This window comes from Gracilinanus agilis, chromosome 3 (assembly GCF_016433145.1).
Source record: "Gracilinanus agilis isolate LMUSP501 chromosome 3, AgileGrace, whole genome shotgun sequence".
Classification (NCBI taxonomy): domain Eukaryota; kingdom Metazoa; phylum Chordata; class Mammalia; order Didelphimorphia; family Didelphidae; genus Gracilinanus; species Gracilinanus agilis.
The window spans coordinates 92,624,642-92,649,129 of NC_058132.1; the positions used below are offsets into that span (position 1 = coordinate 92,624,642).

Consider the following 24,488-nt stretch of genomic DNA (forward strand, 5'->3'; position numbering starts at 1 on the left):
TTTATTGATAAATGTTATGGATTGTGATTAATGATTCCAGGAGAAGGGAAGCAAAAAGAGCCATTGCATAGTGCCAAAGAAGCACAAGGTTAACTTACATAGTGCCAATTGATCACAGGGTCAAAGAAACCAACCAAACCCAATGGGATTGATGAAATTTTGAGCCAAGACAAGAAGACTTGAACTTGTTTGGGGTTCGATGTTCCAGCTGTTTGACATATGTCAGAGGCCTATCTTCCCTGAGCCACATCCTATCAAGTACCGAAGTTTGGCTATCATTCTGGCTCCCCCAGTCCCTGAGAATGAAGGTAAAATGAAACCAGGGTATGACACTTCCCTTTCACAAAAAATCTAGTCCTTTCTTCTCTCTTATAGTTTGGCAACTTCCTGTAGTATTGGATGCCAATGGGTAAGTGTATAATTATATAAATCACTTTAATTGGGCCCTGATTCAAGGAACTGTTATAGTTTTATTTTTCCTTTGCTTAGAATTTTTTAGACATAAGATTTTGATATTTTATATTTCATTCGCAAGTTTTTTCTCTTTTATTTGGATTTTTTGAGGTTTTTTACTTTCTTTTGTCAGATGATTCATATACATCATAACTTAGCCATGCATCCCTGAGTGATCCCTTTGTTTGTCATCATCATCCTCAGGGGGGAGTGTATTATTATCTCATAATGCAAAGTTTAAATTCTTTTGAGAGTAATTTTAGGTTAAGAAATTTGCTACCTCCCTGAAGCCAGAAAGTGAACTGTTTGGAGAAGGCACCATAAAGATGTCTACAGAAACCTACACTGCATCAAGAAGATCCAGAATGAACTTTGGGGCACAGTTGATTCAACTATGAGGGGTTGAATGCATTTGTTTTGAATGTATACTCTTATGCCATACACCATAATGAGGTACTGAAATGGGAAATTTTGGAGGAGATTTTTAAATTTTAGTTTTATTTTTTATATTTCTTAATTTGGATTTTTTATTTTAATAACAAATTTTTACATAAGTTTTCTGAAGTTATATGATGCATATTATCTTCCTCCTCTCTTCCCCCCCTTGCAGAAATGACAAGCACTTCAATCTAAGTTATACATGTTTTACAATGCAAAACATTTATAGATTACTCATTTTTGTAAGTGAGTAATCTTATAGAACCCAAACTCCAAAATATATACCCAAATAAACAAGTGATAAATCATATGCTTTCATTGGCATTACTACTCCAACAATTTTTTCTCTGGAGGTGGATAGCATTCTTTTTCATAATTCCCTCAGAATTGTCCCGGGTCATTGTATTGCTATTAGTAGCAAAGTCTATTATATATGGTCATTCTACAATATTACAATTACTATGTATAATGTTCTCTTGGTTCTGCTTATTTCACTCTGCATCAATTCATATAGGTCTTTCCATCTCTTTCTGAATCTTCCTGTTCATCATTTCTTGTAGCACAATAGTACTCCATCATTATCATATACCACAATTTGTTCAGCCATTCCTCAATTGAGATACAACCCTTTAGTTTCAAATTGTTTTCCACCACAAAAAGAGCAGCTCTAAATATTTTTGCACAAACAGGTCCTTTCCATATTTTTTATCTCTTTGGGATACAGACCTAGTAGTAATATTACTAGATCAAAAAGTATACATTCTTTTATAGCCCTTTGGCCATAATTCCAAATTGCCATAATTCCAGAATGGTTGGATAAGTTTGCAACTCCACCTGCAATGCATTAGTGTCCCAAATTTGCCATATTCCCTCCAACATTTATCATTTTCCTTTACTGTCATATTGACCAATCTGATAGATGTGAGGTGGTACCTCAGAGTTGTTTTAATTTGCATTTCTCTAATCAAGAGGGATGTAGAATATTTTTTCATATGATTATTGATAGCTTTGATTTCTTCATCTGAAAACTGCCTATTCATATCCTTTGACAATTTTTCAATTGGGGAATTACTTGGATTTTTCTAAATTTGACGTCTTTATATATTTGAGAAATGAGACCATTATCAGAGAAATTTGTTATAAATTTTTCCCTCAGTTTGTTTTTTTCCCTTCTAATCTTGGTTCTGTTGATTTTGTTTGTACAAAAATTTTTTAATTTAATTTAATCAAAATTATTTATTTTACATCTTGCAATGTTCACTATCTCTAATTTGGTCATAGATTCTTCCCCTCTTCATAGGTCTGACAGGTAAACTATTCTTTGTTCCCCTAATTTACTTGTCACTCTTTATGTTTAAATCATATAACCATTTTTTTAAACCCTTACCTTCCCTCTTGGAGTCAATACTATGTATTGGCTCCAAGGCAGAAGAGTGGTAAGGGTAGGCAATGGGGGTCAAGTGACTTGCCCAGGGTCACACAGCTGGGAAGTATTTGAACCTAGGACCTCAGTTCTCATTCCACTGAGCTACCCAGCTGTCCCCTTATATACCCATTTTGACCTTATGTTGGCATGGGTTTTGAGATACTGATCTAAACTTATTTTTTTTCCAAATTTCCCAGCAGTTTTTGCCAAATAGTAAGTTCTTATCCCAAAAGATTGATTCTTTGGGTTTATCAAATACTAGATTGTTGAGGTCATTTACCTCTAGTCAATTTCCATTGATCCACCCTTTTATTTCTTAGCCAGTACCATATTGTTTTTTTTTTAAACCCTTGTACTTTGGTGTATTGTCTTATAGGTGGAAGAGTGGTAAGGGTGGGCAATGGGGGTCAAATGACTTGCCCAGGGTCACACAGCTGGGAAGTGGCTGAGGCCAGGTTTGAACCTAGGACCTCCTGTCTCTAGGCCTGACTCTCACTCCACTGAGCTACCCAGCTGCCCCAGTACCATATTGTTTTGATGATTACTACTTTATAGTTAGTTTAATATCCATTACTGCTAGGCCACCATCCTTCATTTTTTAAAAATTAGTTTCTTGGATATTCTTGACCTTTTGCTCTTCCATATGAATTTTGTATTCATATTTGTATTTATATTTCTATAAAATAGTTTTTTGGTAGTTTAATTGTTATGGCACTGACTAAGTAAATTAATTTATATAGGATTGTCATTTTTATTATATTAGCTTGGTCTAAACATGAAAAAATTAATGTTTTTCCAATTGTTTAGATCTAACTATTTGTGAAAATTATTTTGTAATTTTTTTTCATATAATTCCTGTATTTGTCACAACAAATATATTCCCAAGTATTTTATTGTCTGGAGTGAATATAAATAGAGTTTCTCTTTCTAACTCTTGCTGCTGAGTTTTTTGGAAATATATAGAAATGCTGATGATTTATGTTGGTTATTTTGCATCCTGCAACTTTGCTCAAGTTATTAGTTATTTCAACTAGTTTTTTAGTTGATTTTCTAGGATTCTCTAAACATACCATCATATTATCCACAAAAGTTAATTGTTTAGTTTTCTTATTGTCTAATAATTTAATTCCTTCAATGTCTTTTTCTTCTCTAATTGCTAAAGCTAGCATTTCTAGTACAATGTTAAATAATAATGGTGATAATGGGCATCCTTGCTTCACTCCTGATCTTATTGGGAAGGCTTCCAACTTATTCCCATTGTAGATTTAACTTGCTGATGGTTTTAAATAAATACTACTTATTATTTTAAGGAGAGGTCTTTTTATTCCTATGCTTTCTAGTGTTTTTAATAAGAATGGGTATTGTATTTTGTCAAAGGCTTTTTCTGCATCTATTGAGATAATCATGTGATTTCTGTTAGTTTGATTATTGATATGATCAATTATGTTTATGGTTTTTCTAATATTAAACCAGTGTTGCATTCTTGGTATAAATCCTGCTTGGTCATAGTGAATAATCCTTGTGATATATTGATTTTTAGCTTCTTTTCTAGTGATTTATTTAAGATTTTTTGCATCAATGTTTGTGAAAGAAATGTCTGTAATTTTCTTTCTCTGTTTTCAGTCTTCCTGTCTTAGATATCAGTGCTATATTTGTGTCATAAAAAGAATTTGGTAGGATTTCTTCTTTGCTTTTTTTGGTCAAATAGCTTATATAATATTGGGATTAATTGTTCTTTAAATGTTTGATAGAATTCACTTGTGAACACATCTGGCCCTGGGGAATTTTTCTTGGGGAGTTCACTGATGACTTGTTCAATTTCTTTTTCTGAGATGGGATTTTTTTAAAGTATTCTATTTCCTCTTTTGTTAATCTAGGCAATTATATTTTTGTAAATATTCATCTATTTCACCTTGATTGTCAGGTTTATGGTCATATAATTGGGCAAAATAGCTCCTAATGATTGCTTTAATTTTCTCTTTTGCTTATTCTAATAACCTACCTGACTAACTGGATCTGGACAATAGAATGGAGGCCAGGTTTTCCAGAAAAATTATTCTACTCTTAACCATCTCATGCTTCATCCTTCCTCACCATCTCAGCTCAGGTAAGGACAATCTGGTCTTAGCACCTATGGCTGCCTCTTATCTGCTTACTCTCATGCTTTGATTCAAATCCACAAGAAATTTTAGAAGTGTTCAGGGTCTATATTCAGAAACTACCATGTATATACTGAACCTTCTGTTTGGACAGACAAAAAGTTTAGCAAGGATACACACCCTGCCCTCATGGTCTTCCCAGTTTAGTAATAATAAATGTTCAAATATCATATTCAGAAAATAGGATGAGATCATGGCTTTCTAACTAAAAGACCCTTAAGGTCATCTAACTTAGTGACCTCATTTTATAGACCTAGGGAGGGGAAAGGATTTAACTTAGTTGAGGGAGCTCCCATCAGAAGGCTTTAGTTTTCTCAGAGAAATAGGAAGCTGAGTCACCTTTTGTAAAAGTGAGATAGAAAGTTCGGGAGCCTGGGTTCCAGGTAAGAAAAATCAATTAATCAATTAGGCTGGCAATAAATAATAAATGATCCCTCATGACTAGAGAAATGCAAATAAAAACAACTCTAAAACCTCACACCTAGAAGATTGACCAATATGGCAGCAAAGGAAAATTATGTTGTGTAGTTTCTAACCACAGGAACACAATTAGGAGAAACTGATTCTCCTAATGTTAAGGATTAACTTTTGGGTAGGAGTTTGACAAAAGTGAGGAGAGCAGTTTGATAAAAACACTATGTTTAATTTAGAAGAAGTTCATTTAGAAATTAGAAAGGAAGAAAGTGAGATTATTACTCTAGTACCTTATGACTGTACCTAAAATCCTAATCCTACCTAAAATTTCTAAAAAAAACTATTCTTTTTTTAAAATTATTTAGAAAAATTTTCCATGGTTACATGATTCATGTCCTTACTTTCCCCTTCACCCCCTACCCCTGCCCATAGCCAACACTCATTTCCACTGGTTTTAACAAGTGTCATCTATCAAGACCTATTTCCATATTATTGATAGTTGCATTGGTGTGGTTGTTTCGAATTTACATCCCCAATCATGTCCGCATCAACCCATATGTTCAAGCAGTTGTTTTTCTTCTGTGTTTCCACTCCTGTATTTCTTCCTCTGAATGTGGGTAGCACTCTTTTCCATAAATCCCTTAGAATTGTCCTGGGTCATTGCATTGCTGCCAGTACAGAAGTCCATTACATTTGATTTTACCACAGTGTATCAGTCTCTGTGTACAATGTTCTTCTGGCTCTGCTCCTTTCACTCTGCATCAATTTCTGGAGGTCATTCCAGTTCACATGGAATTCTTCCAGTTTATTATGCCTTTGAGCACAGTAGTATTCCATTACCAACATATACCACAATTTGTTCAGCCATTCCCCAATTGATGGGCATACCCTCGTTTTCCAGTTTTTTGCCACTACAAAAAGCATGGCTATAAATATTTTTGTACAAGTCTTTTTATCTATGATCTCTTTGGAGTACAAACCCAGCAATGGTATGGCTGAATCAAAGGACAGGCAGTCTTTTAGTGCTCTTTGGGCATAGTTCCAAATTGCCAGCCAGAATGGTTGGATCAGTTCACAACTCCACCAGCAGTGCATTAATGTCCCAATTTTGCCACATCCCCTCCAATATTTATTACACTCCCCTGGTATCATTTTAGTCAGTCTGCTAGGTGTGAGGTGGTTTTGATTTGTATTTCTCTAATTATAAGAGATTTAGAACACTTTTTCATGTGTTTATTGATAGTTTTGGTTTCTTTATCTGAAAATTGCCTATTCATGTCCCTTGCTCATTTATCAAATGGGGAATGACTTGATTTTTTTATACAATTGATTTAGCTCCTTGTATATTTGAGTAATTAGACTTCTGTCAGAGTTTTTTGTTATAAAGCCTTTTTCCCAGTTTGTTGTTTCCCTTCTGATTTTGGTTGCATTTTTTTGTTTGTACAAAACCTTTTTAATTTAATATAATCAAAATTATTTATTTTAGCTGTTGTAATTTTTTCTAACTCTTGCTTGGTTTTAAAAATCTTTCCTTTCCCAGAGATCTGACAAGTATACTATTCTGTGTTCACTTAATTTACTTATAGTTTCCTTCTTTATATTCAAGTCATTCACCCATTCTGAATTTATCTTGGTGTAGCATGTGAGATGTTGATCTAAACCTAATCTCTCCCATATTGTTTTCCAATTTTCCCAACAGTTTTTGTCAAATAGTGGATTTTTGTCCCAAAAGTTAGGCTCTTTGTGTTTATCATACATTGTCTTGCTGATGTCATTTACCTAAAAAACCTTATTCTAACTGTCTTCAAGGACAAGTTCTTCTGCCTGGGAAATACCAGGCCTAAATACCTACACTGTCTATCTAAATTCATTCCCTAACTACCTACCTAAACTAATCAATAAACATTAAGCACCTACGACCTCCTTAAATCTAGTTCTTTATTCCAAATGTCAGTAGTAAAACTGCCTGTCACAGAGACACAGACAGAGCTCCTGCTCTCTAGGGAATCCCAAGGCAAAAGAATCCCTAACTCTCAACTGTCTCTCCTTATATATCTTTCTTGTCGCGTAGGTAATGGAATCTTCAGCTCCGGCTCACTCTTACTTAGAAATCTGTCTGTTCCTGCCTCTTAAAGAGACATAAGGAGATTAAGAAAATTCCTTTAACATATCCCCCCCTGAGATCTTTTGGGAGACCAGTCTCCCCCATGGATCTTTCAAACAAAACTATCTTATAATCTATATTAGAAACAGGGAGAAGTAAAGAGAGAAAGAAATAAAGCAAAACAAATCTTGCAACATGCAAGTCTCAAATTATACACAATTACAAATATTTCCAGTTATAGAATAACACAATTCTGACTATACAGAAATAAGAATCTAAAGATATTAATCCAAATTCAACTTACAGTTACAATGTGGAAAAAAATATGAGAACATTATATACATATAATATCCTCCCCCTTGAATAGTCCCCCCGAGGCAGGTGTTAACTAACACTTATAACACTTTGTAACACTTTATCATTTATGTATCATTCAGTTATTTTAACTTTTTCTATAATCCTATAAAAGCATATTAATAATAACCATTTTAAAACAGAAATCACTGTAACATAACAGAAATCGTACACTTACCTATTGGGTATTACTCATTCTATTTCAAAATCAAACTTTTAATTATAAGAAAATCAAACTTTTTATTGAAAAGTAAAATATAAGTTCAAGAGTTCAATGTTATTGAAATAATGTTCAGTTTTCTCTGTAGTCTTATCCTTTCTGTATACAGTCAATCATTTGTGATGGAAGGTACTCTTTTCACATGAGAACAATGAATCCATGATGTTTTTTCTCCTATTTTTTTTAAACCCTTGTACTTCGGTGTATTGTCTCATAGGTGGAAGATTGGTAAGGGTGGGCAATGGGGGTCAAGTGACTTGCCCAGGGTCACACAGCTGGGAAGTGGCTGAGGCCGGGTTTGAACCTAGGACCTCCTGTCTCTAGGCCTGACTCTCACTCCACTGAGCTACCCAGCTGCCCCTTTTCTCCTATTTTTTTAACACTTACCTTCTGTCTTGGAGTCAATATGTTGACTCCAAGGCAGAAGAGTGGTAAGAGTAGGCAATGGGGGTCAAGTGACTTGCGCAGAGTCACACACCTGGGAAGTGTCTGAGGCCAGATTTGAACCTAGGACCTCCCATCTCTAGGCCTGGCTCTCAATCCACTGAGCCTGTGCATCCCAATACTAAATCTGTGGATTTTTTAACTAGTAAAGCTATTGCAGCTATGCCTCTAAAACATAGTGGTGCACTGGAAGCTATTGGGTCTAATTGAACTGAATAATATGCAATTGGGCATTGAACAGGTCCTAAAGCTTGTGTTAAAACACCAGAAGCTACTCCTCTTCCTTTATGTACATGCAGAGTGAATGGTTTTTTGTAATCTTGTGTCAAAATTTGGGAAAATAAAGTTGGACTTTCTATGTAACCTTGAGGCAGACAGCACCATGTATATGAGACCCTTTCCAGGTGAATGCAAATATGTTTTGGGAATCTTCATGGATGGGTATTGAAAAAAGGCAGAACACAAATATACCACTGTGAATTATTTAGTGGTGTTCTGAACAGAGGAAATAATAGTTGATGGATTTGGAACAACAGGATGTCTTTTTATGACATGATTATTAATTGCCCTTAAATCTTTAACAAATCAATATACAGGTTTTTCATTTTCTTCTAATTTTCATTTTTTCACAGGTAAGATAGGCATATTGTATTCTTATTTGCATAGGATTATTTTCTGTTTGATTAAAGAATTTATCACTAGGGTAATTCTCTTGATTGCTTCTTTTGACAATGGATATTGAGGAATAGATGGAGATGGGCCACCTCTCATTCTGATTTGCGCAAGAACAGCTTATTTAAGCAGGACTATGTCTGTAGAAGATGTAGCCCAGAGAGAGTTTGGTATATCTGTTGGTATTTTAAAGGTTGGAGTTTTATCCATCTCCTGACTATCTAGAAAGAGTACAGGGAAAAAATTTAGAAATTCTTCAGGTAGTTTTAATGTAATATCACTATCTTGAGTACATATTCTAGTGGCTCTTAATTTACACAAAAGATCTCTCCCCAATAAATTTATAGGGAAGTTAGACATTAGAAGGAATGAATGTCCCATAGCTAAAGGTCCCACAGACATCATTCATGGTGAAAGTGTTTGGACTTCCAAAGATGTTCCAGATACCCTGACAACATTAATAGAGTCAATAGAACTACAATTATGATCAGGTGTACTCATCAGCACAGATCTTGATGCCCCAGAATTGAGAAGACAATCATATAACGTATTTCCTACTTTCATTGTTACATGTGGTTCATTGCTCTCTGGGGGAGAATAGGCTGGAATGATTGGTGTATTTATATCTGTGTCTGGAAAATCAAATGTTTTGATCTTTGATTCCAGGGTCCCTTCTCCCCCTTCAAACCTCCATAAAGGTCCTTGTGCACCTCTTTGAGATTCTTCTCGTTGAGGAGAATTTACATTTTGGATATAGTTTAACATATCATTTGCCTCATTTTGGTTATTAGTTCTATCATTCCCATAATTTCTATAATTATTATTTCTGAAATTGTTTCTGTTGTTATTATCATTTCTAAAATAGTTGTTCCTAGAATAGTTATTCCTAAAGTTTCCATCATCATTCCTAAAATTATTGAATATTTGATCCCAGCATCTGCAATTTATAGGCGTCTCCTTTTTCTGCATAAGTAACACACTGGTCCTTGGTTTGTATATTCTCATACAGGAGGCATAGGTAAACCATAATTTGTATCTCTTCTTTCAAGTTTTCCCTTCAATACTTTTATCTCCTTTCTTAACACTTCCTCTACATCACTATCATCTTCATCTTTCATTTCATGTCCATTATGCACATATACCACCACTCTCCTTAATTCATCAAGGTAAGTATTCAGCCATTCAGGACAACTGGTTTTAAAATAGTCTTTGACCACCCTACAACAATTTTTCACAAACTGCCTTCTCAATTGTCTAATATCCCTTTCTTTGGTCAAATCTAGGTCTATATATCTTCCTCCCAGTTCTATAAGTCAGTCCGTGAACTGTGAAGGATTTTCTCCAATCTCTTGCTTTAGTTTTTCAAATTTTGTACAGGTACCCAGTCTGTCAGAATGTACTCACATTGAGTTAAGTATTGTCTCACCAGTTTGACACAATCTTGTGTAGTCTGTTTCATCATTAAAATCCCACCAAGGGTCCTTAAGAGATCTCCGCAAGCTTCACTAGTAAGCCTGATAACCATATCCTTTTCCCTTTTTATTAACAATTTGTCTAGCAAATGTTCAAAATCAGTCCAGGTTGGATCAAATTGTTGGCATATGGTTTCTAGCTTTTTTTTTATAACAGCTATAGGATCCTCCTCAAAAGAAGGGGTGCTTCACTTAAATCCTTCAATATCCGGAGGGGATAAATGGTCTTTGATGTCTAATATTAACTAGCTGTCTTTTGGGATTAAAGGTTGGTACTTCTCTCAAGGGGAGTAGGGTTTTATGTTCTTTCTTTTGGGTTTTTGCTTTAGCTGCCTTGGTGGAAGAAGTAGAAATAGTAGGAGAGGTAGGTTGGGTAAAGCAAGAGACAGTTTCATTCTTTTGAGAAATAGTTTTGGCCATTTGAGAGATACAATGTTCCAAGTATTCCACTCTAGTTTCCATTTAGTTATCTTTTAGCTGTTTCCTTTTCTTAGAGAGAATTAGACTAAATATTTGATAAAGTTGGTATCCTGGAAATAATTCTGACAGAATGAATACTCCCAGAAAAGGTAATAACCTGAGACAATCTAAAACTGTGAGATGTAACATCTCAGTCAAGTTCCCCAGTAATGGGACTTGCTTGAGATAGAGTGGAACCTCCTCCTTTACTACCTGTACTGTGATATCTAGGACCATGGTTACACTTCTACCCTTTTGTCTATTATTGAAAGGGAACAGAAGATTAATCAATTCATCAAACTCCTACCTGGCCCCCCAGGCTGTTAAGGGTTAATTTTTGGGTAGGAGTTTGACAAAAGTGAGGAGAGAAGTTTGATAAAAACACTATATTTAATTTAGAAGAAGTTCAGATAGAAATCAGAAAGAAGGAAAGTGAGATTATTACTCTAATACTTTATGATTATACCTAAAATCTTAATCCTACCTAAAATTAAAAAAACAAACCTATCCTAACTGTCTTCAAGGAGAGGTTATTCGGCCTGGGCAATTCCAGGCCTAAATACCTACATTGTCTACCTAAATTTATTCCCTACCTACCTACCTAAGCTAATCAACAAACATTAAGCAAGTACAACCTTCTTAAATCCATTTCTCTATTCCAACTGTGAGTAGTAAAACTGCCTGTCACAGAGATACAGATAGAGCTCCTGCTCTCTAGGGAATCCTGAGGCAAAATAATCCCTCAACTCTCAACTGCCTCTCCTTATAGATCTTCCTCATCTCCTAGGTAATGGAATCTTCAGCTCTAGCTCACTCTTAATTAAAAATCTGTCTGTTCCTGCCTCTTAAAGAGACAGAAGGAGATTAAGAAAATTCCTTTAACACTAGCCATAAAGAAATTAGGTTTATTGTAAGAGGGCCAACTCTTACAATAAAGCTGGACTTCTGGTCAAGACCAAGAGACCCCAAATACTGTGAGAGACCTTCTTATATAGCCCAAAGATTTAGATAACTTTTATACCAGTACCAAAATAATTCATGACAGTGATAAAAATAGAGAGATATGGATTGGTTAATTTAATAAGGAAATATTTCTTGTTGGTAGAAAAAAATCACGATACATAAGGGAGGGGTGGAGAGTCTGAAGGCCAAGTCACAAGTTCAAGACCATGATAGTTGAGGTTGCATGATGCAAATTTGAAGGTTAAGGCTGACAGTGAGGCTGACACTTAGGCCTATGTTAAAGCAGTTATTTACTTAATTCACAACCTTAATACTTATACTAAAATAATCACAAACTTATTAATATTATCACTTATGATAGCATTAATTACCTTAAAATCACAATTATGATTAACTCAAAACTATTGCTAACATTAAAATCTAATAATTACATAAAGGGGTAGGGAACTTTTCTCTCATAATTCTAAATGTTGGAGGGAATAGGCAAACTTGGGATGTTAATGCATTGCTGGTGGCATTGTGAACTGATCCAACCATTCTGGAAGGCAATTTGGAATTTTGCCCAAAGGACTTTAAAAGACTGTCTGCCCTTTGATCTAGCCATACCACTGCTAGGTTTGTACCCCAAAGAGTAATAAGGGAAAATACTTGTACAAATATATTTAGCCATGCTTTTTGTGGTGGCAACACAATGGAAAATGAGGGGGTGTCCATCGAATAGGGAATGGCTGAATGAATTGTGGTGTCTGATCATGATGTAATATTATTGTGTTGAAAGGAATGATAAACTGGAGGAATTCTATGTGAACTGGAACAACCTCCAGGAATTGATGCAGTCTGAAAGGAGCAGAACCAGGAGAATGTTGTACACAGAGACTGATACATTATGGCACAATTGAATGTAATGGACTTTTCCACTAGTAGCAATGCAATGACTCAGGGTAATCCAGAGGAATTTATGAGAAAGAATGCTATCCACATCCAGAGAAAGAACTGTAGGAGTAGAAATGCATAAGTAAAACATAAGATTGATCATGTTATTTGATGGGGATATAATTGGGGTTTTGGCTTTAAAAAAATCACTCTAGGGGGCAGCTGGGTAGCTCAGTGGAGTGAGAGTCAGACCTAGAGACAGGAGGTCCTAGGTTCAAACCCGGCCTCAGCTACTTCCCAGCTGTGTGACCCTGGGCAAGTCACTTGACCCCCATTGCCCACCCTTACCACTCTTCCACCTATGAGACAATACACCGAAGTACAAGGTTTAAAAAAAAAATCACTCTATTGCAAAAATGAATAATATGGAAATAGGTTTTGAACAATGATACATGCATAACCCAGTGGAACTACTTGTCAATTCCAGGAGGTGGGAGGGAAGAGGGGTGGGAAAAGTCATGAATCATGTAACCATGGAAAAATATTCCAAGTAAACAAATAAATTTAAAATAAAAAATAACTAATAAATGAACAGTCCTTGCTGATCTAAATGGAGAAATCAAGTTAGATCTGGTCAAATTTGTCTCCCATCATTTATCCTAATGGAAGAAATCAAGGACATGTGATGCTGTCTGCAGACATATTTGGTCAAATCTAGTTTTGTTTACATGAAAGAACGGAGCTTGTAATGGATATTTTCAGCCATCTTGTAAGTAAACAAAGAGTCAATACTCCAAGCCAATAATCAGGTTTATTGAGAAAGACCGTTGTCTCTCAGCAAAGCTGGATCATTAGGTTTTCCTCCCAATCTAAGACAACTGAATGAAGGTTTTCTCTCTTTTTTATACTCTGTAGGATTGTTTCAGATTGGTAATGGTTGGTAATGGAGTCAGTGCAAAGGATCAAGCTCACTGTCCTAGCAAGGGGGAGAGGTGAGAGTCAATAGAATTCTTTCTCCTCCCCTTCCTGAGGCAGTTGAAGCAGAAGGAGTAAAAGTTTAGGCTTAATCCCCTTTAGATCAAGAAAAGGAGACTGTTTAAGCTTGGCTGATCCAGGGGTAAATTGGTAGACAGATAGGAAATAATCCCACTGAGATTAGCAACTTCCACTGTTAGAAATTATTCCCCTAAACCCTAAGATAAATAAAGGTTCAGAATGTCTTCTAATATAGTAGACTTGCTCTCTGGATAACAGTTGTTCCGGTGCTTGCCTGGATGAAGATTTTGCTTAGGTAATGTATGATATTGGTTGGTATAACCCAAGTATACTTTCACACAGGCTTTCAAATTTAACAAGGGAAGGGATTTGTTAATTTTAAGAACACAGAGAAAGGGAAGGTAAATTTTAGGGTTAAGGGGGAGGCAAGCTACCTAGTATCTTCAGGAAACTTGTTGGATACACATCCCCCTGGGGAATGTGTTTGAATAACTTAACTTCTATCTCCCTCACAAACTAATTTTTCTCTTAATCTAATGTTATTAAGTTTAAGATGGTGAAGGTAATCTTGATTGAAGATCTATTTAAATTAGAGATTACTTGAGACTGCCAGTGAGGTATTTTTCCAGTGCACACAGCCTGGTATAGGCTATATGGAGTAAACCACAAAGTAACACCCTACTACCTGAGGTCAGAGATGAGCTAACAAGGAGAGTAATCCTACCCTACTTCCCAGCCTCCCTTGAACCCCAAAAAGAATGTCCTTGCAAACTGGGAGTCCTGGCTTTTATAGTCACATTCTTAACTGCCCCAACTGCCTCCTCTCCTGGAGTTCTGGGGGGTCCTGTGGAATTCTGTGAGGCAGTTTCACCTCACTTAAGATCATGGATGTTACAACTCCTAACATTACATCATTCAAGATCCCACCGCAAAATCAATCAGTAAGCCTAGATGAATTGCTCATGACATGATGGTACATTTTGTGACAATGGGTTGTATATCTATTCTTCACAATGGGCAGAAGATATATTTTCTAGCAATGACTGGGTGCTAGCTTCTTGAAGAGGTGTCGTAGTTTCTTATTGAGGCCATCATAATCAATCTTATTGTTTAAGATGGTTTTTAATATTTCATACTAGCAATGTCCCTTGGTCAAGGAGTCAGCATACTTCCAAGGCCTCCACCACTCACCATTTGGACATATCTTATGTGGTTGATAGATGGTTACAGTAAAAAGAGGAAGTAGATAGATTTAGTGTATAGTTAAAACTTTTCTTTTAAAAATATAATTCTTAGGATTCTGTTAATCTTACCAAAATTTTTAAACACTAATTAATGATAGTGCCAGATGAACAATTTCTTGTGACTAAGTTGGTTAATTCTATTATCTGGAGTCTTAATTAAAGGGGCCCAGGATTAGGTACTCTCATTCTCTTCAAACTTACATTCTTAATCTTAATTATCCTAATTTTGGATGTTGTTTTGGGGCAAAGAATATAAATTCCTAGGTCTGTCAGGGAAAAAAAAGGGGGTTGGGGGGGCAGCTGGGTAACTCAGTGGATTGAGAGCCAGGCCTAGAGACGGGAGGTCCTAGGTTCAAATCCGGCCTCAGACACTTCCCAGCTGTGTGACCCTGGGCAAGTCACTTGACCCCCATTGCCTACCCTTACCACTCTTCCACCTATAAGTCAATACACAGAAGTTAAGGGTTTAAAAAAATTAAAAAAAAAAAGGGGGTTGGACATAAAGTGTAATGTTATAGAATAATATTTCAAATGAAAATGATATAGCAATAAGAAAAGATCTTCATAAAATTGTAAGGGAGAGGATCAGGTTCAAATAGTTATTAGTAGAAATATGATATCAAATTATAGAAGAGGAAAAGAATTACTGAATATCATTGAGAGCTCTTAAAGCTAGAAAGGACATTAAAGTTCACATAATAACAATAATAACAATAAGAACTAGCATTTACATAGAGGACAGGTAGGTGTTATAGAAGATAGAGTATTGGGCCCAGAGTCAGGATGACCTTAGTTCAAATCCAGCCTCAGACATGTAAATGTGTCTGACTTTGGGAAAGCCACTTAACTATGAATGCCTCGTCTATAAAATGAGGTGAAGAGAGAAATGGAAAACCACTCTAGTAAATGTTGCAAGAAAATCTCAAATAGGATTCAGAAAGAGTTGGATATGGAAATTACCAAACTACAATAATTTATATAGTACTTTAAGATTTGCATGGTGTTTATATTACATTTGATTCTCACAATAACCCTTTAAGGCAGATGCTATCCCTGTTTTACAGGTGAAAAAACAGACTAAGAAAGAATAAGTGACTACCTCAAGGTCACTCAACTAGAAAGTGTCTAAATCAGGATTTAACCATTCCATCTACTATGTCACCAGTTATATCTCATCAGGAGAGGGGAAGTGAGGCCAAATGCCACAGAACTGGTAAATAGCCCATGGATGATGGGCTTCTCCAATTCTAAAGAGGTTACTCCTTTTTTAGCCAACTCTGTCTACTCCTGGGATTGTTCTCAAGGTTTACCCATCATAGTAGAACCAGAGTCTCCACTGCTTGCCCTGGCTCAGCATTGGAAATGCAGAACCACCTGCATGTGACAATAGGGCAACAGAGTTGGACATTGCCAAGGATATAAAGAAAAATAAAAGACAACTTTATATCAGTCCCAGATTATTAAAGTTAAAACATCAACACAACTTCTAGGGAAGGGTGTCAAGAGAAGAAATTGCTCATTTTCACAGCTGAAGTAAAGAGAAGAGAAGGAGTTGTCTGGGATGTAAGGGACAGGGAATAAGGTAACTACTGATCAAGGATTCAGAATCAGAGCTTCATACTCCTAGAGTCCCAGACCCCTACTCTAGAAAACACATGAACTCCCCATCTTAAATAATTCTTTTGTTCACTTCTGTTTCTTTTCCCCCATTGGACATGGTACAGTGACTTTCAAAGTGAATGGTCCTGCTCAGCCCATCCTGACTTTCGAAGGGAAAGATATCCTGCTCTCTTGTCACCTTTCACCAAAGATGGATGCTCAGAACATGACGATTAAGTGGTTCCAAGGCCAGACCCTCGTCCACAGGTACCACATCTGGAAGGAGGTAGAAGAAACCAAAGGTCCTGAGTTTGAAGGCAGGACGGAGCTGATGAAACATGACTTGGCTAAAGGAAAAGCAACCTTGAAAATGTACAAGGTTCAACTCTCTGATTCTGGGAACTATACTTGCCATTTCCGGTCACCTTACTATTACAATGAAGCCCACTTTGGACTGCAGGTATTAGGTAGGCTTCATTTGGATTATAGCTTTCTTTTGAATCATAAAATGATAGTGCTAGAAGACACCTTAAAGAGTATCAAGTCAAAACCGTATCATTTTACAAATGAGAATTTGTATTTTGCCCAAGATCATATAACTTGGAAATGGCAGATCTTATCACTCTAAATTTGGCAATTTTGGGGATAGCTGGGTGGCTCAGTGGATTGAGAGCCAGGCCTAGAGACAGGAGGTCCTAGATTCAAATCTGCCTTCAAACGCTTCCTAGCTGGGCAAGTCACTTAATCTCCATTGCCTAGCCCTTATCACTCCATAGACAGTATTGATTCTAAGATGAAAGGTAAGAGCTTTTTAAATTAAAAAAATAACAATTTGACAATTTTCTGCTCCTTACCACACACCTTGAAACCTCTCTGGTCTTAAGCCTATTAATAAAGTCCATGCTTGGGGCAGCTAGGTAGCACAGTAGATAGAATGCCAGGCCTGAAGTCCAGAGGACCTGGGTTCAAATATGGTCTCAAACACTGCTGTGTGGACCATGGGTAAGTCACTTAGCCCTGATTATTTAGTCTTTTTCCTTATTTCTTAGAATTGATACTAAGATATAAAATAAGGACTTTTAAAAAAAGAAAGAAAGAAGAGTCCAAGCTCATTTTAGGAAGTAAACTTTGATCGAGAGACTTAATTTTCTCCCTTCCCTTTTAATCTTTCAAGCCTAGAATTTCTCATTGAAGAATTATTGAAGCTTTCACTCTGTCTTGAACTTCACCAGCTGGGATACTTAATTTCTCTGCCAGGCCTCATTTGGCTCCCAAAAGATATATACTGGCTAGAGTGTAAGTGTCTGAGGCCCATCTGCCTAGCTTCTGTCCACACTGGCCTAGTAATTGTTTCCTAGATGCCTTTTGTGGTCCAGAGCCTGTGGAGGAAAGAAGGGAAGAAAACCTTGTCTCATCCTTGAGGGGCTTACAGTCTAGTGGGCAGATATCATAACCAGAATTTTTTAAAAAATGGTACATAGCTGTGCCCTGGAATAACAATGACTATGAAAGTAGAAAGGCTCTTAAGGGAATTGCAAACAGCACCCCAAGACAGGAATAACTAAAGAAGGGTAGAAAGGCAGATTCTAAATAGAGGAGTGCTTGGAAGAGGCAGCAACACGGAAGTATGATTAACCTCTGATTAGATTAAAGGCTCTAAGTGTGATTAATAGCTGATCAGATCAAATAGCTTCAGGTGTGGCAAGTTTCCAGGGCCATTCCCAAGACCTCCAACAATGATGCCAGTGAGGCCGGTAGCTCCTTCTTATAAGTGCTTTTAACATAGCAAGGCAAGAGACCAAAACAGTATGTGCTAGTGGATAGCCAGGTTGGACTTGGAGTCAGGAAGAACTGGGTTCAGATGCTGCCTCTGACCTATTAGCTGTGTGGCTGTGGGCCAGGCCCTTAACCTATCTTGGTGCTAAGGTAATAGAGAAAGAAAAATTGCTGTCCCCATGATAACAATACCATAAGTCCTTGACAAATGGATGTATAAAAAGAAATGCTAGGTGGTTTGAGTACAATTCAAGAAACTTTTAAAATCAAGTATTTTGAATAATCTGGCCATCCCTATGATTTGGAGAAATGACTGGTAATTAGAGTGAAGAATAGATTGGAGTAGGGAACTTGAGGGGAGAAGGAGTAGAATGAGCTAGTCAGGAAGTAGTGAGGGTCCAAATTAAGGTGGTGGTTGTCTGAGTAGAGAGTAGGGACACATGCCTTCCTGGCCTTCTCACACCGGAATTTCTCTGTCACTTAACCACTGTTTGACTTAGTTTCTTCTATATAATGGGGATAATAATAGCACAGATCTGCCAAGGTTGTTGTGAGGATCAAGCATGATATATAATTGTAAAGTGCTTAGCACAATGCCTAGCATTGTAGATGTAGAAAGCAGTCTATAAATGTTAGCTACTATCATCATCACCATCATCATCATCACCATCATCATCATCATCACCTAGGTTTTTCTCCCCCTGGAACACATCCCTATTCTTTTCTCTTATTGGGAAGTTCCTCCTGAGGTCTCTGTTTTTAAGAGGTGTGACCCATTGGAAAGTCTCTTTCCCTCTTTAAAGATAAAGGTGGCAGACTAAAGTCTGCCAAAGGTCTCACCAGCCCCTGAAAGTCTTTGAGTCTATAAAGATACAATTTTGGTGTAGCAGAAAGGCCCCTGAAGTGGGAATCAGAGGATTTGGGCTTCAGACCTGGCTCTCTGACTTCGTCTGGAGAATGTAGGGCCTCTCCTTTCTTCTGTTCCCCCCTTTCAAATGAAGGGATTGGGCTAGATACTTTCTAGGGTTCCTTCCAGTTTTCACATTCCATTCTCATAAGTCCTAGGGCAGCCTGGTTATGGGGGGAGGGTTGAGTGGGGAGCAGGGAGGAGCAAGATGCAGGATCTAAACACAAAGGCATTATCACTACTCATGATTTCTTGTATCCTGATGCCCTCTATGTTCCCACCTCTGTCCTGAGCCACAGTTTCCCCTACATACAATTTCTGCAGTAATGGAATTTGGGACACTTTTTTTTTTTTTTTCAGACTCCTCTTCCTTGTCAGGAGATTCTGGTTCTTTCTCCAAAGAACCAAAGCTGTGCACAGCTGTCTGGATTGTTGTGCTATTTGCCATTGTCTTTATCATCCTGGCTTTTATTGTCTACAGTGGCTAAATAGTCAGAAAAAAACAAAGGTAAGCAAATGACCCTGCCTCTCAGGCCTTTAGTCCCTTTCATTGGATTCTTAGTACTCCAGCAGGAACAATGAAGGGAGTTCCTGATTTGCTGGACTAAGACACTTCCTGTGGTTCTAAATGTGTGCTCTGATCCTCTGCTGAGAGACCGGAGATTTTCTAGGACTTGAGGGAAGTCATCTATCACCCCTCAGTTCCAAATGTAGAACCCCAAAGTTATGACACAGAAACTAAGCAACCACAAGCAAATACAAGCTAGGGACTCCCCAATCAGGACGGCGCTGAGAAACTCCTGGTCACTAACAATAGGGTGTTCGTTAGGACACAATGTGTACACTCTGCATTTAGCATAAAAACCCATGCTTCCCTCCCAATGGGGTCCAGGCTGGTTCTAGCTTCCTGGACCCTAACTCTGAGTTAGTTCCTATTGCTTGTTACATCGTGGGCGTGGACTCACACGCAAAGGGGGATCTGAACTGGGCATAACATATGGGGGCTCATCCGTGTCCCCACAGCTTGGATTGACAATCCACCCACATAGGAACTTAGGTTGGGAATTCCCTGAGGAAGATCCATATTGTGAGTAGCCAGGTGTTCCGCTCTGGAGATGGACGTACCTGAAGGGCAGGTCTGTGAATCTGTGGTGTACAGTTTATCGGCCGGGCTCTGCCTCTCCGACTTTGGGGCTTATTCGAGGTAGCCTTATTGCTAGGTCAGAATTCAGTGCCAGACCCGTACCTTCTGAAACCCCTTCCTGGTTGGATGCTCTGTCACAGCTTGCAGGGTGGATTTTCCTGAACCCAAAAGCCGGTAGGCTGAGCATTCCTTTTGTGGGATCTCAGCAAACAATTGGGGTTTGAGTGCCCAGCAGGCTGAGTTTTCCTTCCGCAGGAATCTCAGCAAGTAACATAGGCAAGCTCAAGCATTCCTTTCATAAGAATTTCAGCAAGAAACTGCAGGCTGAGCGCTCCTTTCGTGGGACGCTTGGCAAGGACCCGACCAAGCAGACATGCTGGCAGTGGGCCTGGGAGCCGTTTGGCCTCAGTCCAGGAGTCAACTCTTCAGTGTGAGTGGCCCGTACGGTGTCCATTTTATGTTTGTCTGTCTCCTGTGCTTATTTCTTTCTGTGCTTGTCTCATCGTCCTCCGTGTTTGGTGTCCTGTCTTATCTTTTCTTTTTCCAAGATTGTGATGGGACAGGGAGACTTGACTCCTGTTATGTCATGTTAGCTCATTTCCCAGACTTTAGGTCCTGGGCTGACAATTTGTCTTTACAGGTGAAGAAAGGGAAACTAGTGACCTTTTGTTCCGCAACTCTAAGATAATTTAATTGGTTAAAAGAAATCTTATTCTCTGCTCTTATTATGGCAAGAGTCAAACTAATCTGTCAAACATTTCTCTTTCCATTTCTCACTGGCCATGAGAAAGGGAACATAGAAATCAAAAGGCAGAAAAAGGGATAAATTTGATTCCATCACCAAATTCTATCAACAGGTTAAATACTGAGATATATATATCTAATGAAAATTACAAAGGATTCTAAATCGCAGTCTAAGAAAAACTTATTCAGACAGAAAGCAAAGATTCTGAGTTGTGTACAGAAGTATAGAAGTACATAAGTGCAGCTTAACTTTCTTAGCGAGCCAAAAAACCATCAGTCTTGCTCAGTGCTTAACCAAGAGTGAAGAAACTTCCTTGAACAACTGTGAGTTCAACCTACTATCAATCACACTGATATTAGTGAAAATTTAACTCAAGGATTATTAGAACAATACATGAGCATAGTAAAATTGTTACTCTAAAACCTGTACTATTCAAAATTTGATAATTCAAAAATAATATATGCATTAAGAATCTAGTCTATTATGAATATAGAAATTTGGACAACATTATATTTACCTAGGATACAAGAATTATTTTAAAAGCATGTAAGAACAATGTATGAGAACAGCTCCTGTGTAATAGACAGGGAAGAAACAGTGACCGCTGAAGCGTAACTGCACTGTGTAAAGAAAAAAAATGAACAGGAAGCTGGTATCAACTTTATAACATCTATAATGATTGTGCAAAAATTTAGGTTTCCCTAATTCACCACAATTGAACTATAAATTTAAAATAAAAAGGGGAAACTGCAGATATTATAGAGAATAAAAGACAGTTAATACAAAGAAAATATGGTTTGGAAATTTATAAAAAGCAAATAATAACATTTATTGTGACAACTTAAAACTAAGCCTTAAGACAAAAGGGAGAGTTTACTCCACAATTAGAAGCATTTTTCACTTAAGAATTTATTTTAAGGGTTGAGGATTGCTAATGATTTTTGATATAGTACAATGTAATTTTATTTATTGTGGTAACTCTTTGTCAGTTAAATGTGAAATATTAACCAGATTTTATTGAAAAAAACAAACTCATGGTTAGAAGTTTGTTAGGCCTTGGTTTGAGTGAATTTCAGAATTGTCTAAATGTGAATAATAGCCAGTCTGACACAGAGAGGGAATGTTTATTCTATAAGGACAGAAATTGTACTGGCCACTTTGTAGATGTAAAAGTCATTCAGAAAAAAAAAAGTTGTAATGTTATTGAGAACTCATTCTAGAATTTAAACTTGGGATTTTTCAAATGAGATCTTTTAATGTATGTGTTGTCAGAACTAGCAACAAGTAATTATATGACACACAAGAAGTTTTTAAAGTGGTTAATCTATGCATGGGTTTTAATAATACAGGTACTAAGAATTTGGTATTTTTCAAAAGATGGAATTTCTAAACAGTATTGTGTTTGACTAGGGTTGTATGAACTATTTTTAAAAATGTGTACAATGTATAAGAAGGAATTAGTGATCTAGAAATTAACATGCATTTAGACTCAAATTGCTAGAAAGTAATGATGAATGAATACAAAATATGTATGCATCTAGACTATAAAGAGAATTAAGTTTTCCACCTGAATAGGTGAGGGATATATGCTATGCAAACTGTATGAAATTAACAAGGAAAATTTGATCAGCCCAGGAATCTAATAGGGGGATTACATGCAATTAAATATAGTACCTATTCTCTTTTTGCAATAATGGTAAAGGAGGAGAAGCCAGAGGAAATAAGAGTAATGAATAAAGAAATAATAGGTGTGAATTCTAGTGCAAAATAGATACAACAAATGGTAAATCAGAATAATATTTTTTTCTTTAACCCTTGTACTTCGGTGTATTGTCTCATAGGTGGAAGAGTGGTAAGGGTGGGCAATGGGGGTCAAGTGACTTGCCCAGGGTCACACAGCTGGGAAGTGGCTGAGGCCGGGTTTGAACCTAGGACCTCCTGTCTCTAGGCCTGACTCTCACTCCACTGAGCTACCCAGCTGCCCCTAAATCAGAATAATATTGATGGAATTTGATCAACTATGTAGCAATGTTTTGAAGTAAAAGGAAACTAAACTGGAGGTTCTATTATATTCCATTTTTTTTAAACCCTTACATTCTGTCTTGGAGTCAATACTGTATATTGGCTCCAAGGCAGGAGAGTGGTAAGGGTAGGCAATGGGGGTTAAGTGACTTGCCCAGGGTCACACAGCTAGGAAGTCTCTGAGGCTAGATTTGAACCTAGGTCTTCCTGTCTCTAGGCCTGGCTTTCAATCCACTGAGCTACCCAGCTGCCCCCTATATTCTGTTTTAAAGAGAGATTTGAAAGGAATAAGAGTAAATGCTTTGAAATTCAGTTTGTTTACATACTGAAAGATTGCTAAAGGACTTAAAGTTATTTACAAGTTGTGGAGTTCAAACTAAAATCTGTTGAGAATAATTTATTATGAAGATTTTGATACATGCAAAATTTTAAATTGTGATGATCTCACTTGATAAAGAGGGATAAGAGACAAGGTTGCTAAGTAATAAAAACCTAAACCAAGCCAAGAAGCCTTAGAATAAATTGCTCACAAGCTTTTAACCCCTTCCTTGCACACAGGAAGGAGAAAGAAATATTTATAATTGTTCCACTGATACTTAGGGACTGATATAGCAGCATAGCATATCAGTTTGACCTATATTTTAAAAGTTGATAGAAAAGCCACAGATCAGTTTTGTAAAACAGGTTTTAGTAGTACAGTCTCAAGAAGACTGCTTTCAGATCTATATAAACAAATATCCCAGCAGACCTTGAGCCCAAGTGGCCTTCTCCTCATTTTGGGGCTGCTCTCTGCAAAGCTGGCAATGAGGACTTTCTCTGGGGATCAGAAATGGGAGCTTTCAGAGGCTGCCTGACCACCTCTGGAAGAGGAAATCAGAACTACAAGTCTCTTGGAGGCCTCCTGGTTTGGGGGCAGGGAAGTGCTTATTGACTAAATATGACTTTTATGTGAATTGTTGCTAAAACATGTATTTTAAGAATTGTTTGAATGTAAGCAAAAGATCATTGTAAACCTGACTGTATCATAGATTCTGTTACCTCTGTTTACCAATTTGTATTATGAACTGAGACTTATAGTTGATAAGCCCTATGCTAAAGGTACAGTGTCTCAATTTTTTGGAGTTATTGCTTAACATTTGCAAGGATACCAACTGGTATGTTTATTTTTATGATGGTAACAGTGAATCAGAAAAGGTGAAGATGACCTAGAGATAATTTCTAAAATTAATGTATATGGTGTTGGAAAAATCACAAATGATTCTGAAATTTCTCTGGACAGTTACCCTGAAATGATTCCTGTATAGACTTGTCTTAGTCCTTCGGATGGACTAGGTCCAGGAGATAATATAGCCCTGATTTATATTTACTATAGAGCTGCTCAACCCAGCACTCCTGTTCCTTAATTCAGGTTTTGTGACTAAAGTGTGAGATGTTAATTATTACCAAAATATGTAAGAATAACTGAGTGATCAGCCTTGTAGGGATGTGAAAGGCTTGTTTGAGGGAATGGAAAATTGTTTCTAGACTGTTGCGTAGCAGATTTCTCTGAGCTGTAATGGGTAAGACTTGTCTTTTAAGGAAGGCGAAGGCTTCTGGGATCTAAT

At 37.1% G+C, this 24,488-nt stretch overlaps 1 protein-coding gene across 1 annotated transcript; it reads left to right on the forward strand.

Moving 5' to 3' along the window:
* The first annotated feature begins 199 nt into the window (after positions 1–199).
* On the forward strand, positions 200–19,461 carry LOC123241208 (butyrophilin-like protein 9). Its single transcript, XM_044668910.1, has 3 exons — positions 200–308; positions 16,416–16,757; positions 19,352–19,461. Exons 1-3 carry the CDS (start codon positions 200–202, stop codon positions 19,459–19,461), a joined length of 561 nt encoding a protein of 186 aa, XP_044524845.1.
* The last annotated feature ends 5,027 nt before the right edge of the window (positions 19,462–24,488 follow it).